At 40.9% G+C, this 17,169-nt stretch overlaps 2 protein-coding genes across 14 annotated transcripts in view; one reads left to right on the plus strand and one right to left on the minus strand.

Moving 5' to 3' along the window:
* The first annotated feature begins 2,566 nt into the window (after nt 1-2,566).
* LOC146550886 (rhodopsin) lies at nt 2,567-4,074 on the plus strand. Its single transcript, XM_085260932.1, has one exon. The coding sequence runs from the start codon at nt 2,665-2,667 to the stop codon at nt 3,727-3,729; it is 1,065 nt and encodes a 354-aa protein (XP_085117058.1). The 5' UTR covers nt 2,567-2,664; the 3' UTR covers nt 3,730-4,074.
* A 2,233-nt stretch (nt 4,075-6,307) lies between these two features.
* Nucleotides 6,308-17,169, minus strand: part of LOC146550887 (membrane-associated guanylate kinase, WW and PDZ domain-containing protein 1-like) — an 89,569-nt gene continuing 78,707 nt past the window's right edge. For 11 of the 13 annotated variants that reach the window (XM_085260887.1, XM_085260888.1, XM_085260885.1 and 8 more), the window contains 6 exons: nt 14,941-15,144; nt 13,637-13,721; nt 12,110-12,170; nt 11,186-11,329; nt 10,915-11,053; nt 6,308-9,434 (listed from right to left, as the gene is read on the minus strand). In XM_085260887.1, the coding sequence (XP_085117013.1) occupies nt 8,329-9,434; nt 10,915-11,053; nt 11,186-11,329; nt 12,110-12,170; nt 13,637-13,721; nt 14,941-15,144 (1,739 nt within the window). In that variant the 3' untranslated portion in view covers nt 6,308-8,328. Of the gene's footprint in view, nt 9,435-10,267; nt 10,360-10,914; nt 11,054-11,185; nt 11,330-12,109; nt 12,171-13,636; nt 13,722-14,940; nt 15,145-17,169 lie in introns of all 13 variants that reach the window. The other 2 variants (XM_085260896.1, XM_085260889.1) reach the window with 2 other exon arrangements.

Genomic DNA, 17,169 nt, shown 5'->3' on the forward strand with positions numbered 1-17,169 from the left:
ACATATATTATACTTGAGTCACTGAATACAGTTTCCACTGTGTCTTTTTGTCATCATCGAATGAAGAATCCACTTTTGTATCCACATAATAATTTCAGTTATCATCCACCAGAGAGCATAGTTTGCTAAGGAAGCAAAAATTCTGCTGACCATCCTTCAAGATTTGAAGATTCAGTTTCTATTTTTTTTTTACATTTTCCCTCAAACCATACTAGAATAAATATACTAGACTTGTTTTGAATCTTTGCTTAATTGGATAGATGTCCTTGTTATTTGTGTGTGTGTGTGTTTTGGAAAGATTACACATTTAACTGACTATTATCCACAGTCCTGCCACCCTAAACAGGATAGTAGAGTCTAGAAATAAGTATTTTATTCCAAAGACCAGCTCAGTATGAGAAGATCTGCAATCTTAATAGGCAAGCTCACAAATTTATATTATATAACACATATTTTCTGTTCTTGAATTTTTTTTGTTGAACAAAATAATTTCGTGTTTCTGTGGTAAACGTAATGAAATCATGTACGATCTGCATGAAATTCAACGCAGCTTAGATTCATTGGTGATTCTAAATTACCTAGAAGTGTGAATGTGAGTGCAAATGGTCGACTGTCTCTCTGTTTTAGCCCTGCCATAGACTGGCGACCTGTCCAGGGTGTATGCTGCTTCTCTCACTATGACAGCTGGGATAGGCTCCAATTGGAATACAGTACCAGAATCGCATAAAGCTAAAATAAAGCAATTTAATCACATGGAAATCCTTTTCTTCTTTTTTTAAATTTCCATTCAAGTAGTTTTTTGAGTGTAGTTGTATCTCCCAGGTCCTGTGTCAAGTCTTTGCTGGAGTTCTTCCTTTTTTTAAGGGCATGCTGCTGTAGCTAGTTTTTTAAGCCTGTGTTTTTTCCTCCTCTTGCCCAGTTTCCTGTTTTGTTTTGTTTTTAGGATGTGCTGCATACCATGTCAAGACATCAAGTTTTGGATTAAGAGTAACTAATAGTTCTTTGGGAATCACTTCACAGTGCAAAAATACAATTTTATGCCTCTCTTGTTACCTTTTATGTAGATTGAGACATTGGAAATGGGACATATTCTTGTTCGAGCCTACTTATTTATTGTTTGAATGAATCCTCAGTGTTTTAGAAATAAGCAAACAAAATTAAAAAAGAAAAGATTCCTCTGAAAATGGTCAAATACAAGAATAAACAGAAAATGAGTGTGAAAGCAGCCAATGTCCAAAGAAAAACTTTGAAAGAGCTGCAGAAAGCCTTGAGAACTATTGCCCTGAAGAACTGCTCAACACTTTTGCCCAGTGATTAATTATCTATGGATTATCTATGGGTTCATACATGTTAACTCTAGTTGTAACCAAGTGGATTTTTTTTACACAAAGCACTTTGTCTTTGCCTCATGTGCAAATTATTATTTATATCTTCTGACCAAGACAGCAGATGAAGAAAAAGGCTTTTTAATTTTCTCATAACGTATCCTTATCTCATATATTACTGTTTTCTAAGTTGTGCTTTTCTGTACTATACTGAATGTAGAGCAGAGGCAGTAATGTTGCTGAGTGGTGGACCATCTTAGCTGTTGGTAAAGAGCTCAGCACTTTCCTAATGGGTGTTGTATTAAAGAGATTTGGGGCTTATGGATGTGTTCCTCTCACAAGCCTGTAATGGATTTAATGTTGCGAGGGTCACTCTCACTCAGTAGGATACTGTGGGACTCAGATGTGATACTTTATTTTTCTTTCCTGGTCTTTTTTTTGTTTGCTTTGATTTTGGGTAGCACATGAAAATGAAACTGTATGAACTTTGAAGTTACTATTACTACTTTAGTGTAAGTTTTGGCATCATAGTAATGCTCTATTATTTTCTCTCTCCAGTGTTTAGCAGTTGTTGCAGGAAACTATGTTGGAAAAAGAAAAAACTATGAAATAAAACGAAATCAGCATCCAGTATTTAATAAAGAGTCTAAAATTAATCATTCTGCAATGCCTATATTTGTCAATATTATTCAGGAATTTACTAGATGATGGAATTGAATTTGTAAATGGATGTGATTAATATAGAGAGATGCTATCCATTAGCAGCCCTATGCAAATTAATATTGAATGAAAGTTTAATATTTTGGCTAAACGTAAGCACCTTAAATTAACACAGTTAAAATAGATTTCTCCTAAAACTCACAGGAAAAGATGTCCATATTAGTGAAAATCCCCTAAAACTTCCAATTTAGAGCTTTATAACTTTGAGCCATGTGGAGGAGACTTGCAGAGATATTAAGAGACATCTGAACTGAACAGTTTCCCTCAGTTGTAGGTTTAAAGCTGACTGTGCACTAAAAGCTTATTTTCTCGCTAGACACGATGTTGTTAACATGCTTCAAAACATACAGTCACTGGATAGCGCCGTGTTAGACGTGAGCAGGTGTAACCTTAATATCTTGATGAGTGGTCATTAATGTTTGCAGTGGTGGCTGGATTAGTTATTAACTGTGGCCTAAATCAGTTTGTGCTGACAGATTGGGAAAGTGATAATCCAAGGTGTGCCTTTAAAAGCCAGACTGTAGCTACCTGGTTCCATTTGTAGCATTTGTACCATCACTCTCCCAAACAGCCAGAAGAAACACCTCTGAAGGGCTGATCGCAACCACAAGCCGCAACCATGAATGGCACAGAGGGACCCTTTTTCTATGTCCCTATGGTAAACACCACTGGTATTGTCCGGAGTCCTTATGAATACCCTCAGCACTACCTTGTCAGCCCAGCAGCTTATGCTGCTCTGGGTGCCTACATGTTCTTTCTCATCCTTGTTGGATTTCCCATCAACTTCCTTACTCTCTATGTCACCATTGAACACAAGAAGCTGCGAACCCCACTAAACTACATCCTTCTGAACCTTGCGGTGGCTGACCTCTTCATGGTGTTTGGAGGATTCACCACAACGGTTTACACCTCTATGCATGGCTACTTCGTCCTAGGTCGCCTTGGCTGCAATCTGGAAGGATTCTTTGCTACCCTCGGTGGTGAGATTGGTCTCTGGTCACTGGTTGTCCTTGCTATTGAAAGGTGGTTAGTCGTCTGCAAGCCTATTAGCAACTTCCGCTTTGGGGAGAACCACGCTATTATGGGCTTGGCCTTCACCTGGTTAGCGGCCCTTGCTTGCGCTGCACCCCCTCTTGTCGGCTGGTCTCGTTACATCCCTGAGGGCATGCAGTGCTCATGTGGAGTCGACTACTACACACGTGCAGAAGGCTTCAACAACGAGTCGTTTGTTATCTACATGTTTATCTGCCACTTCATAATTCCACTGGCTGTTGTGTTTTTCTGCTACGGCCGCCTGCTCTGTGCTGTCAAGGAGGCTGCTGCTGCCCAGCAGGAGTCTGAAACCACCCAGAGGGCTGAAAGGGAAGTCACCCGCATGGTTATTATGATGGTTATTTCCTTCCTGGTATGTTGGCTGCCCTATGCCGGAGTGGCCTGGTATATCTTCACACATCAGGGATCTGAATTTGGACCAGTCTTCATGACCCTCCCAGCCTTCTTTGCCAAGAGCTCTTCCATCTACAACCCTATCATTTACATCTGCATGAACAAGCAGTTCCGCCACTGCATGATCACCACCTTGTGCTGCGGGAAAAATCCCTTTGAAGAAGAGGAGGGAGCATCTTCTACTGCCTCCAAGACCGAGGCTTCCTCTGTGTCCTCCAGCTCTGTGTCTCCTGCATAAAAGGGGCGTCAAGCAACGGCTCCGTGATCCGCCATCCAAGACGAAGACTTCTGCTCCCCCAGGGAAACTACTGAAGGCTAATGTCTACAGAAATAATTTCCTTTTTGTATTTTTACAAACGAATTGATTCAACCTAAAGACAGTTGCAGTAAAGGTCAGCCCATTACAGAGTTGTTCCTGTATGTACAGAATATCCAACTTAACAATCGGTGAGATTTTTTTTTCCTGAGAGGAAAAGGAAAAATGCTAATCTTTCACAGTTGGATCCTAAATGATACTGGCTTATTTTTGAATGTAGAGGCATGTAATCAAGGCAACGTAAAATAAAACGCACTTTGCAAATGACACATCCTGTTTATGTTTTACTTACAGTTTGGGTGGCAAAGTTCATATGATTGTAGTATATTTAATCAAATAAATAAATGTGAACGACCTATTCAGAATGCATTTATGTCTTGAGTCAGTTTAGACTTTAGAGCTGTTATTGCAGTTACTACTGCTCATCTACTGTTAAACTTGATGAAACAGTACACAAAAACTTAGTACTTAGTGTTTACAAGTGGCCTCTATAATCTCATTTCAGTCACAGGTCACCTTGGGCTTAGAACTTGGCCTAATAAAGAGATTACAACATTATAAGATCTTATTATCGGTGAGTATGCATGACACCAGACACAACTTTATCTGATAATAGATATTAATCACATTATGTAAAGGTTGACAAAGATTTATTAGATGACCAAATGAGTCTAACCAAGTGACACCTTCATGCAAATTCAATGGAAACATTACAGGTAGTGTGAAAGGACGAATCAATCAAGACTCTATTACACGTAAACCTAATTAGTATTAATAAGGAGTATTGATATTTAATGGTTTATAAAACTCTCTAATGTTTTAATAGCATAATAGTATATTACATAAACAATAGTATTACACACACACACACAGCGTGGTGCTTGTGCAGTGGAACTGCATGAGCACAATATGAGCACAGGTCTTTTTGCATCACAGATACGTTACTGAACAAGGTGAATTGTGATGCTTGTGCTCTTGGTAACTTGTAGTTGGAGTCCAGAGCAAATTTCCTTCCTCTTTGGGGAGAATGAAACATAAAATAAAGTAATATTAGTCATTATTATTATTATTATTATTAATAATAATAAAACTGAATTTACATTTTTAAAGCCAAATTTGAGCTGGCACACTGGACTTCTCTAAGAAATCAGAAATTACTCAAGCATTTAATTACCAACATTCAATCACTAAAAATATTTTTTCTGTTCAGGACTGCAAGTAATTAACTTTTTTTAAAAACATTGTAAATTCATTGATAACAGCAATGATATTTTAGTATTAAAAATAAAATTTAATTTTTTACAGAAACACTTAAAATATTATTTTGGTTATTTACTGTTACTGTTGTTAAGGGTAACTAAACTGTACACTACCTTGTGGTGTAATACATTTGCTAAACTGGTACACTCATTCCTATATGGCAATGAGTAATTATCCGTTTCACAGTTCCAAATTGTCCAAATGTATTAAAACAGCACCCATAACAGCATGTTAGCTCCTTGTATCCATGCTGCCATGTTATGTTTTTGTTTTGTTTTTTTCCAAGTTACCCATTTGAGTTACAAATTAAAACTAAGACATGAAACCTATGACTGTGGACCTGTTGGACAACTACTTGCCTTTTTCCTGCTTTTCTGCACAGTGTCCAGCATTTACATAAGTAGACAACCTTCAGACACTGACAATCTGTGTAAACTTCAGTTTTTTACCCCTCAGCCATAAAAGGCTCATGTGGTGTTGTTGTTGTCACCCTCCCAGGCAGACAATGTGGACACCCGAGTTTGTTAATGCGATAACTCGAGAACGAAGTGACGTTTGAGATTCAGATTGATACCATCAGTGCCGCTTCTACGTTTGAATCACAGTGATCTTGATCTTAACGCCAGAGGTTAAGTTTTCTGAAAGTCTTGTGAATGGGATAAGTTGAAAAGGAAATCACCTATACTTTTCAAATTTATACTATAGGTGTTTGTACTAGGAGGCTGATGGGTACCACTGGGTACCCCCAGTATTTTTTACACAGATAAAACTGATCAGAAATTACTAGTGTAGTTGATAAAGAAGAATGAACTCTATGAAGCAATATAACTAACGGCCCACATCGATGACTACTATCTTACATGTTTTTTTTTGTGTGTGGGAGTCAGTAGACACATTCTCCTCCTCTGAAGAAGGTATTTAAATTTTTTTTAGAGATGTGTGTGATCAACAGATAAGCAGTTTTTAAAACAGTTTGAACTTCAGCAGGTTGTTTTGACCATGTGTGCATTCCTAAACCCATTGAGTTGCTCTCGTGTGTTCACATAAGCGAGCAGTTGTGCAGCTGCACCTAAAGAAGTGGCCAGTGACTGTACAATCACCATTGTTCTTTCTTCCAGTTGCCAGTCTCTACACTTGCACATCAAAACCACGACCAGCTCACCAGCGACGTGATCAAAAAACCTGAACAAACGCAAAAGCTTATCCTGAGATGTGCAGTCAGGCATAAAAAAAGAAATCCTTTTGAATTTGTATGGAAAACTTTATTTGATAATAAAAATAGCATTCACAGACTTCTTTTGATAGCTACATATACATTGTAATCCATCTCAAGGAAAGAAGCTGGATAAGTCCACATCTACTTGTACTTTGACTAATGTTATGTATAGCTTCATGGGTCAAATAAAGCTATGAACAATGTAGTATTTATATATGCATAGTTATATAAAAAAGATTGGCCCATATACATGTACTGCTTTTATCAACACAGAGACAGCATTATGTCTGGAGCACGTTGCAAGAAATAATGCTTGAAGAACACAGACTGCATACAAGTGCTTTATAATACAAAGGCAGGCTAACCATTGAGAGAGATTCAAACCATTAAACAGTTTCTGATTGACCACATACAGTCTTTCATTTTAAAATGTCTTTACATACCTGATCCAGAGTAAATCAACATATTTCCCCACAAATCATCAGGTCCACTTCAGAGATATAAACACAATGTCACATTCCTCACTACTGAGGGTTTTCATAAATTTCTCTTTTGTACAAGAAAAAGGCAACATTTTATTCCTCCACAGGTTCCTTGTAGTTACATTGGAGAAAAAAAAAAAATCTTTACAGACGATGGCCAACACTTCTCAGATTCGCTTCTTTTTTGTTAAATACAGTACCATGGTGACAATGGTGATTAAACAATGCATTTGTTGTGGTTCTCCCCCCTCCTCCCAATATATTTTTAGTTTGTAAATGAAACATAAAACAGAGAATACACACAAAACAACAGTAAAAAGCAGCAGTCAGATTCCAGTGGCATGACAGCATGGCTCAGCATGGCAGATCAGTTGTCCCCTGTACCGGGAATCTCCATGTTACCGACACACGTAACCACATGGGCTCTGCGCCTCTGTACCCAGGAGGTGGTCGGTGCACAAACGTGCTTGTAATAAACATGAGGACAGGGCTTAAAGTTACTGTGGGATTACAGTGCATGTTCCTTTATCAATTATTCTCACTCAGACCCATCAAATAAAGTGATCACACTACATTTTAATTTACACATGCATCTTGCACAGGGATAATTTACATATTTACTTTTTTTGGCATATCTCAAAAATCATATTTCATGGCAGCTTCGGCTGGTATTATGGCATAATGCAGACTTGTGTAAGGTGAAATTACATTTTTCCACAACAGAGAACATTGTTGCCTGTAGCTGAAAGCGAGTCGAGCTCCTTTCCCATCGCATCAGTACACACAGTTTTTTCCTCAATCCTTCTCCAGGGGGAAATCTAATAATAGCACTGCCAATTTTCACATAATTCGTTAGAGTTTTGGAAGCGTGTATTTAGGCAAAAGAGGTTACACTGCCTCAGCATGCATTTCCAAGTCCGTTGTATACTTTTACCTTGGTCCTTAATAAAAGATCGAATGACTCTTACTGGAGATATGTGCCGAATCAAAAATAAATAGTGAGCAAATGCAAAAATGTCATATATTAATTATCTAATTATCATTCTAGTTTCACCATCAAATCTTAACATTTAGATTTTTGCAAAGTCCATTTTCACAGTTCTCGTGAACCACCAGTGTCTTGTGCTATAGTTTTTTTTTTTTTAAGCAATTCAGGAATGGATAAAGACATCTAAAAACAAGTTGAAAACAAGCTTAGTAGTTACCACAATTGGAAGCATGTTTCATACCTCTGAGGGAACAAATATTTAGAGTCAGCAATGCCTACAAAAAAGCAATATCACTGATTTCATATGCAGGCACATACAATACCTTTACTATAGTACAACAACCTTTGTTATGCTCAAAATAACCAAAACAATGACAAAAACAGTGTGAACTGATAGGATTGTACTCCTGCTGTTTTATGAATCTCTGGATGGGATCACAAGTAGTAAAGTTAATCAAATCAAACCATTCGACCAAATAAAGCACGAGAGTTAGTATCCTTAGAAGTCCAATTCCAGTGTATGGTACATAGTTTGCACAGATAGAGAGAGTGGTGAGGGGGATCTCTGCTCTGCTCTAGATGCTGAGGTCTTTCGGGCTTTCTTTGTACAGCCTTCTCTTGGGCTCAGGGAGCTGGTTCGGGCTGCGGCCTACTGCGTTATTGTTGTGGCCGGTGTTGTTGAAGGCAGCGTTACTGTGTGCAGCGTTGTTCTTCATCATGCTGTAGTAGTCTTTTAGTCTTGGTGCGGCTGCATAGTTCAGCTCATCCCGGCTGTAGGTGCTATCAGGGGAAGAGTCCCGCTCAACTCTGTACAGTCTCTCCATTTTCCCGTTTGTCCGATGTCTCTCCTCTCTCCTCTCCGATGAAGAGTCTCGCAGAAGGTTGCCGTTCTTTGTGGCTCTGTCGTATGTGCGGCCCCTAGCTTGAGAAAAGGAATCCCCTTTGTTGTTGGTGCGCTCCGGGGTGGTAAACTCCCTGACTTGCCCAGTCATCTGCGAGTCCTTGAGGAGCCTCCGCTCATTGTACTTCCGATCGGGGGTGACTGCGAGGAACCCTCCATCATCGTAATCCCTCTCAGGTGTACGGTCGCGATGTGCTCGCTCTGCCCTGCGGTCCATCGATTTGGCCCGCCGGTGATCAGGGGACGAGGCGCGCTTTCGGGTCGGTGAGCGGTCGAGGGAGCCGCGGCGCTGCGGACGAAATCTCCCGTCCAGAGTAGAACTGCTATTTGAGAGCTCTCGCTCCCTCAGTTTCTCGGCAGCTGCAGCTTTTTTCCCCGAGTTGTCCTTCCTCAGAGTCTTTAGGAGTTTAGAGATGCCGCTCTCCGACTCAGACTTCTTGACTTTGCGGCCCCGGCTCTTCTTGTTGCCATTGCTACTGCTGTTGCTGTTGTCAGGAGACTGCTGTCTGGGGGAACTTTGACTGTGATTGTTATTCCAGGTGTGATGATGATGGGGTTTAAATTGCCAGCCTTGGTAGTCCATCTGATTTGACCCATCCCTGTCCCTGTTCCTGTCCATGTCTCGGCCACGCACAGCCTCCTCCTGGCGTGATGGTTTGTGAAGGTCTGGTGGATAACTGGACTCCAATGAGGTGTGATATCGGCTTTTGGGTGGCAGCGTTCTCACTTCCGGAGTGTTTTGTGCCCCGGGTGCGGAAGGGTGCCCGTCATTGCTGCCGTCTGCAGGAGGGAAGAAAGAACGGGAAATATCTTTTCAACAAGTATCGGAAAGAAACTTAAAAAAAAAAAGAAAAATCAAAAACGTGAAATTAATTGCGATCAGCAGACATGATTTTCCTTGTTGGCTGATTTGAGCTCTTGCATTGACATGATACAAACAAACAAAAAAAATCAAAGCAGATACTGATGGAAATCATGCATACTGGTATACTTCCATTTGCTGCATTTATTCTTAGAATAAATCCGGCTAATGTAAGCTGATGTGTAACACTTTAACACATCTGCACACAAAAAATGCATTGAAGTTATACATGATTTCAATATGGTTTCGCTATAAGGGCTGCAGGTTAAAACACAAGGTGACTTCGGCAACAACAGCAGGTGCAACACATCAGCAAGTGTAGGGCAGGGGGTTATCGATAACACAGCAGGCACCTAGGAAATCATTCAAAATAAAATGATGAGTTTAATGTACATTAATTGGAGGAACAAAGCAAAAAAAACTGTTTGGCTGAAAGTCTGCCAACCCCCCCCCAAAACAGACAGGTTGCAGGTGGCAGCAGCGTGTGATGACGGGTTGAATTAAATTAGTCCCATTAATAAATGTCTGGTCTGAAGCTGGCACATGGGTAGGGATATCATATGCATACAGAAGTTGAATAACATGGGTTAAATGAGGCTGACAAAGCTTGTATACAATGTCAACAGGTCTTCACGCCAACACGCACACACAATGGGATGCAGGGTGGTATGGGCTGAAAGAAGGGGTGAATATAACTGAAAGGAAAACGGTGACAGGGAGAGTGGAGTGGGACAGACTTTTGGCTACAAACCGTTGTCTGATTTTGGCCCATTAGGTAGAAACAGGGCTCTCCCATCTTGTCATTTCTCATTGTACCAACAGCGAGATGAGGAGCCATCATCGCTGGAGAGAGGAGGAAGAGCCCAGCAACGAGAGACAATCAGAGAGAGAAAGGAGGAGGAGCAGAGAGGAGAAAACAAATAAAACAGACAGGAGGCTGTTTTACAGTACATCTTATTAAGAGAGAGGAAGTTATTTTTTGTCAAAGACAAAAGAATATTGACACAAACTCTTTATAAAGCATCAAAAGAAAACAATCTGAGGGTAAAAGAAAGTGTCAGAAAATTAAAATCCCAGTTGAACCAGCAAATAACAGTAAATTGACAATGAGAAAAAGAATCCTACACAGGAAATCTGTGCAATAGCTCTTTAAGATCAAATATATATTTGAAAGATCAGTTTTGTGGATAAACAATAAATGACAGGTTGTTACATATTAATCACACTTTGAACATGTCTTCCTGTTAAACATTTATCAGTTAGGTTAGCAGTGCAGCTGAAGATCATTTTTAAGGAATATAAAGTTTTTCTGGTGCACTACAAAGATATGAAACTTTAGTCTGCGGTTCAGCAGTGACAGTGATGAGTTTCAGCGCCACACCATAATGCATTACCTACCATATTCAGGTACAGATCCATCTCCCCGTTTGAGGACGAGCCGTGCCCTCCGACCACCATTCTTGATCAGTTCGATGGCACGTGAGTGCTTCATGTTCTTTGTGCTCTCACCATTAATCTCCAAAATCTCATCTCCCACCTGAAAACAGAGAGGCCATGTTACTGTGGCAACTGGCTAAAGGTAGGGTTTCATCGACACTGCAAAAAAGAAATTTAGTACATGAAAATGTATTTTGACAGAGAATCAAAATAAAACAACCCAGATTCTTACCCTTATCTTGCCATTTCTTACAGCAGCCCCGTCCTCTGCTAGTCTTAACACATATAGGTCCATGTTGTACTCCCGGCCGCCTCTCAAGCTAAAGCCAAAACCTTTACTGTCTCGCTCGAGGTCCACAGAGTAGAACTCTGCATCCTAAAAGATAGAAAAGGGTTGACAAAGAGAAAGTCACAGAGACACCAGAGTGACTAAGTTCAAAGAGTCGAAAGGTGATTTCAAACTTAAGGGCTAATCAAGCCCTGTCCCAGAAAAAACTCAAAGTGTCAATGGCAGTGCAATACCTTCAAATGCATGAATAATTAATGATGCATGAGCCTGTGAGCTGGGTACAGATCACTGAGGGAAGGGCACCGCAAGGGCTGGACCCAAAACTTACCTTACTCATGAAAAAGTTAAGAGTTATGGAATCTTCCAGCGCATGGTAGTGTGTGTATGAGGGGGTATCTGTATGTAATAAGGATTATTTGAATATTTGACACAAAAATATTTATGCCATCCACATGTGGTACATATCTCCCCATGTTTACTTGCGCTTTTCTTCCTCCCTCTTCTGGCCTGAAATGGAATATTGCAGCACATGCTGGCATGTTACTGCCATCTATTGATCAGAAAATAGCGTGGTACCACTGCCTGCTTTTTGTAATGCATCACACATGTGTAGGGGCTCTTCTCATTTTCTTTCTCGTGCAACCTTAAAACCACTATCCACTAATTTTACAGTATGACCTACTTTTCAGCTGACAAGTAGTGGAAATACATTAAGGTGACATTCCACAGAGGAGTGGAAGATTCTATTGCGGCCATAATGATCCTTTTATTTCCCTTTGATAATAACTGTAGCATATCTGCATGTTACTGATAGATTGAAGTAAAATGGTGATGACCTTTAACTATGGATGAAAAATCCATTCTTACCTGTGTGATCAGAGATTGTGTGGGAGGAGGAGGTGGAGCTCCTTTTGACTTTGGGTTATTCCTTGGGTTATAAAAACAACAACAACAACCTGTTAATACATGTAATGCATAGATATTGTGCTGTATTTATGGCTTCATCATTCGCCACAACAGTGAAACCACTGTCAGGTGAAGTGAAACATTATCTCATTACAGTGCAATATTCTGCCACCTACATACTGTTACTGCACGCGTGACCCAGTAGATAACTTTCTCTTTACTCAGGGTCTAGGCCCTCTTAAGTCTAATTTTTGCTTCTTTTTTTTCTTTGTTTGCTTTGAATTTCATGATTTGGCTGTTTGGCTGTGCAAATGATTGGCTCTCGTTCACAGTGGGCGATCGTGGCTCAAGAGTTGGGAGTTCGCCTTGTAATCGGAAGGTTGCCGGTTCGAGCCCCGGCTTGGACAGTCTTGGTCGTTGTGTCCTTGGGCAAGACACTTCACCCGTTGCCTACTGGTGGTGGTCAGAGGGCCCGGTGGCGCCAGTGTCCGGCAGCCTCGCCTCTGTCAGTGCTCCCCAGGGTGGCTGTGGCTACAATGTAGCTCGCCATCACCAGTGTGTGAATGTGTGTGTGAATGGGTGGATGACTGGATATGTAAAGCGCTTTGGGGTCCTTAGGGACTAGTAAAGCGCTATATAAATACAGGCCATTTACCATTTACAGTCTGCCTTTTGTCCCGTGTCTCTGGCAACCCGGGCCCGAGTCTGAATCTGTCAGAGGTTTCTTCCTGTTAAAAGGTTGTTTTGTTTTTTCCTTCCCACTGTCTCCAAGTGCTTGCTGTTTGATTGTTGGGGTTTCTCTCTAATATTTTAGAGTCTTTGCCTTATGGCAACTGTTGTTGTGATTTGGTGCTATATAAATAAATTTAAATTGAATCAGTAATGAGTTGTTTGCAAAAGTCCGCTTATTGACAATGTCATTTTTGCAGTTTAATTGCCACTGTGCAGAAACTACGTCAATCTTTGTGGAAGAACTTCTATTTTTTTTAGCCCCAAATCTACAAGGCTCTGGCTTGACTGTGAATCTAAGTAGTTAATGTGAATTTCTCTGTAATCAGAGCTGCAACAGATGGCAACAGATTTTAAATCTTCAATGATTTATCACAGCTAACTGCTGTATTATCACAAAAGGATTGCTTGTAATTGCCAACTTAACTCCTTTTAACTGCAAACCAGTAGCAGAGTGAGACACTGACTTGTCTTAATATTGCTGTCTTTATGCTCCTAAGTCTGAAGACAGCAAGTAGTTGCAGGCCCAGTCTTTCAATCAACCATTTCAAACAAAGTAGGATCACATTTTGCGCATGTTTACATAAACTTTGGACATGCCACAATCTCCATCCGCTTTTCTTTAGTTTAACAGTAACATTCTAATGATGTTTTGGTGACATAAGACAAGTCCGATTGGTGTGCACTCTTTAAAGATGATTTTTATTCGTGGAAATTAAAAAACAAAACAAAAACAAAAAAAACCACATCGTCACCTACCGGGAGTCTGCAGACTGAGGTGTGTGTGTGGTGGTGATAGTGGCGATCTTCTCAGCGTTTGTCAGCAGAGAAGCATTGGAAGATTCTGAAAAGAGAAAATACAATAAAGAGATAAACAATAGAAAACAAAGTGACTACTTTTGTTAAATGCATTTGCCTCTAGCTGCGTTTTAAAAAGATACTCTGGAGAACAAAATGTTAGTCTACAAGAGTCCCCCGAACCACCCACAGGCAGTTCTATTCAACCTGATGCTAACTGCCTGTGATGCTGTCATTTGCCATTTACTCATGTACAACACTGGCCCCACTGCACGAAAGAAAAATAGCATTAAAGGAAAAGAAAAAGTCAAAGTCAACTTTATTGTCAATTCTGCCACATGTACAGGACATGTATCATTTTGATTTAGTAGTTGTTCCAGGAGGGCAAAAAAAAAATTAATAAGAGCAAGAATGACCGTCTTTTCTTGCTTTTCTGTTGTATCACAAACAAGCAGCACATGTATAAGTTACCCGCACCACTGATAGGAGTACAGCTCTGTCTGCAAGAACATCAGCCTGACTCATTTGTCTTAGACTCCTTACTCACTCATGCCTACTTCCCTCATTACTTAAAGAAATACGACTTCCTTGCAGCCACCTCTCACTTTCTCTGAGGCACAGGGTTTTCTAAAGCCACACTACCAAACTTTGCCTTGTGATTCTTCATGAGTGAGTTGCTGAACATGTGCGCGTGGGAGTTTGTTCCCACCTCTGTCACCTCCCATCTTCATTAAGCTTAATTTTATGTCTCTACGGAGTATGTAGCTGCGTGGCTCTTTGCGATGTCTGCATGAGCTGACCAATGGCTCAGTCTTTAACATGCACTTTGTGTCAGCGCTTGACATATTTTTGCCAAAACGTGGAGCTTTGAGTCACAAACTGCTTGTGCTGCAATATTGTGCAGTTCCGTTTCTTTTTCTAGGCTATGCTAAAGAGCTTAACACCATCAGGAAGCACTTGATTAAATGTGAGCAGTGTTTTTAATCCGTTAAAAGTGACAACAAATCCAAAAAATAAAATAAACCAGAAACTCGGGGGGGTGGAACGAAACTCGGGAAGTGTTATGGCAATTTCTGGGGGCAACTTCACCTTACTCCTACTCAGTGACTCACTTTCAGGAGACGAGGGTTCACACCCTCGTGAAAAGTGCTCTCGCCTGTGAACAGAGTCAGTGCCCTTTGCTTCCCACCACAACCATGAATAAGTCACATCACAATGCATTATGAAACAGCCATCGTGAGGCCGGAAGCCATTGCACGCCTTACCATCACCGGGGATGATCCTGAGCGAGACTGTGTTCCCGGCTTCCTTGATCAGGTTGACGATGTCAGAGTGCGACTTGTTGGTGATGGAGCAGCCGTTAACGGCCAGTATTCGGTCCCCGACTTTCAGCTTCCCGCAGCGGTCCGCCGGGCTGCCCTCAATGATGCGTCCTATTTTGTGGGGCATGGCCACACAAGCATTTCCAGCTTTTGTGTTAATAAACATGTTTGTTTTGTGTGTACATTTTGCACATCATGATGATTTTTTCGATTGTGTTGATTGGTTGTATCGATTTATAGGTTTGGAAAAAAAAGAAGAGAGAAAGAAAACAGGGAGAAAGAACGAAGAAAGGTTAATTATGCAAATCATTGCGTCCCAGTTCCCCCACAGAAAACCAATAAAGCTGAGGACCTGTTGAAAAATACATATGCACTGTAAAGTATGAGGAGAACAATATAATTTACAGGCTCTTTGGGACAATGCGGGCGATGTGGTAATCAATGCGCAGTGAAGCAGGTGGAGCACCACTCCTGTTAGATATTCAACTAAGTGAGCTTGACCAGCTCCGAAATCAGATGAATTTGGATATGTAGATGTTCAGACTATACTGCAGTTGGAGTTTAGTCAGTGCAAATGCTGCAAGAAATACTTGCAGCAGCAGATTGACAGTTTTCAACACTGCACGCCTCGTTTACACAGAAGCTTTGAACAGACCCAGGGGATCTCCAGCTCTTCTCACCCTCCCTCCATGTTTTTCCCTTTATCTCCGCTGCTCACGACACTTTTCCCTCCAGTATTTTTTGCGGCATCCATATTTATTACATCACCTTAGTTTACCCTTCTTGTGTCTCGATTTAAAAAAATGCAGTTGTATTCTGTCAGTCTATTTAAAAAAGGAAATATGGGACAGGGTGTGTCAAGGATTTAATACCCAATCTGTTAAGCACAACACCAACCCCCAGGTCATGTGGGTAGGAAATGGGGGGGAGGGGGGGGGGGGGGGGCGCAAATGGACTTGTGCAAAGTGATTTATGCATCACTGATGTATGGAAGACAGAATCAGCTGAAATTGCTCTATTTTCTCCACCAGGGCTTTAAAAAAAAACCCATCTAGCCTCCTGGAAGAATCCTTGCAGCAATGTCATGCCATGTTTTTATTTTTGTTTGGGCTTTTTTTTAGTAATACACATTCCTCTTTCATATTTCAGCTCGTGTCCCACATGGTTAGAATCCATTAGAGCAGTGAGTGCAGGATGCTACAGCGTGATCCTAGATCAGTGAGTGAAAGCACAAAGTCAATTCATCTCATTCTCCCGAGAGGAATAGTGACAGAGCAGAGAAGGGGGGGAGCACAGCGAGGAAGCAGCAAAAACAGGCACCTGAAAAGTAGAAGTAGTCTAGACGTGGTTGTTGACTAGCACCGTCACAGGTGTCATTATAAATAACTCATTAATTCTTGCATCGCATTTTGCAGAGCGACGCCCTCAGCCTGTGGGATCAATGAAATATTCCCCAGGCACTCAGCATGGGTAACGTGTCATCCATTCTTGTGTTATGCCTATGACAGACCACAGTACATCATCATAATGGCTACTACACAGGGGACCTTGCTATGACATTCATGTTTGAAATTCATCACTCAGAGGTTAATACCAAATTTGTTCAAGGACGTCTACAATTCCTCATCAGTGCCTGCCTCACGTTAATACATGTGATTCTGCTCTTTTGCTGCGATACATAAATGGTACGGACAGCTATGGACTGTGCCGAGTATATTTCAATTACATGCTGAATGAATTGGTGAGGGCACCTCCGAGGCATCAATGTGTGATGATGGCGTTTGTGATAAAGCTGCAGCCGGTTCGATCCTGACAGAGTGCACTCGCACACGAAGGGTTCCTTTATCCTTAAGCTTATGATAGTCCGTGACCTCAGTCTGTGGCATTAAGCACCCTCCTGTTAAACACCTCCCCCCTGCTGCGTATAAGCAGGGGAAACTCAGTGATAAAAATATAAAAAAATATGTTAATTCTGCCAGGAGATAGCGTCAATCATTTAACTTTGTAGTGCTTTCATACTTTGTATGGATGTGTTTTGCTGGAGGCAGTTTCATGTACCACCTGTCAGTTTCTTTGGGATGAACTGTTTTGGCTTTAGTTGTAATAAAGAAAACACACACACACACACACTCTAGAACGTACTAAAGTTTTTTAAAAGTGTTGATGTGTTTT

The sequence above is a fragment of the Mchenga conophoros genome, linkage group LG20 (assembly GCF_057382185.1).
Source record: "Mchenga conophoros isolate Kocher_MC1m ecotype Shallow Benthic linkage group LG20, M_conophoros_male_GT1.1, whole genome shotgun sequence".
Taxonomy (NCBI): domain Eukaryota; kingdom Metazoa; phylum Chordata; class Actinopteri; order Cichliformes; family Cichlidae; genus Mchenga; species Mchenga conophoros.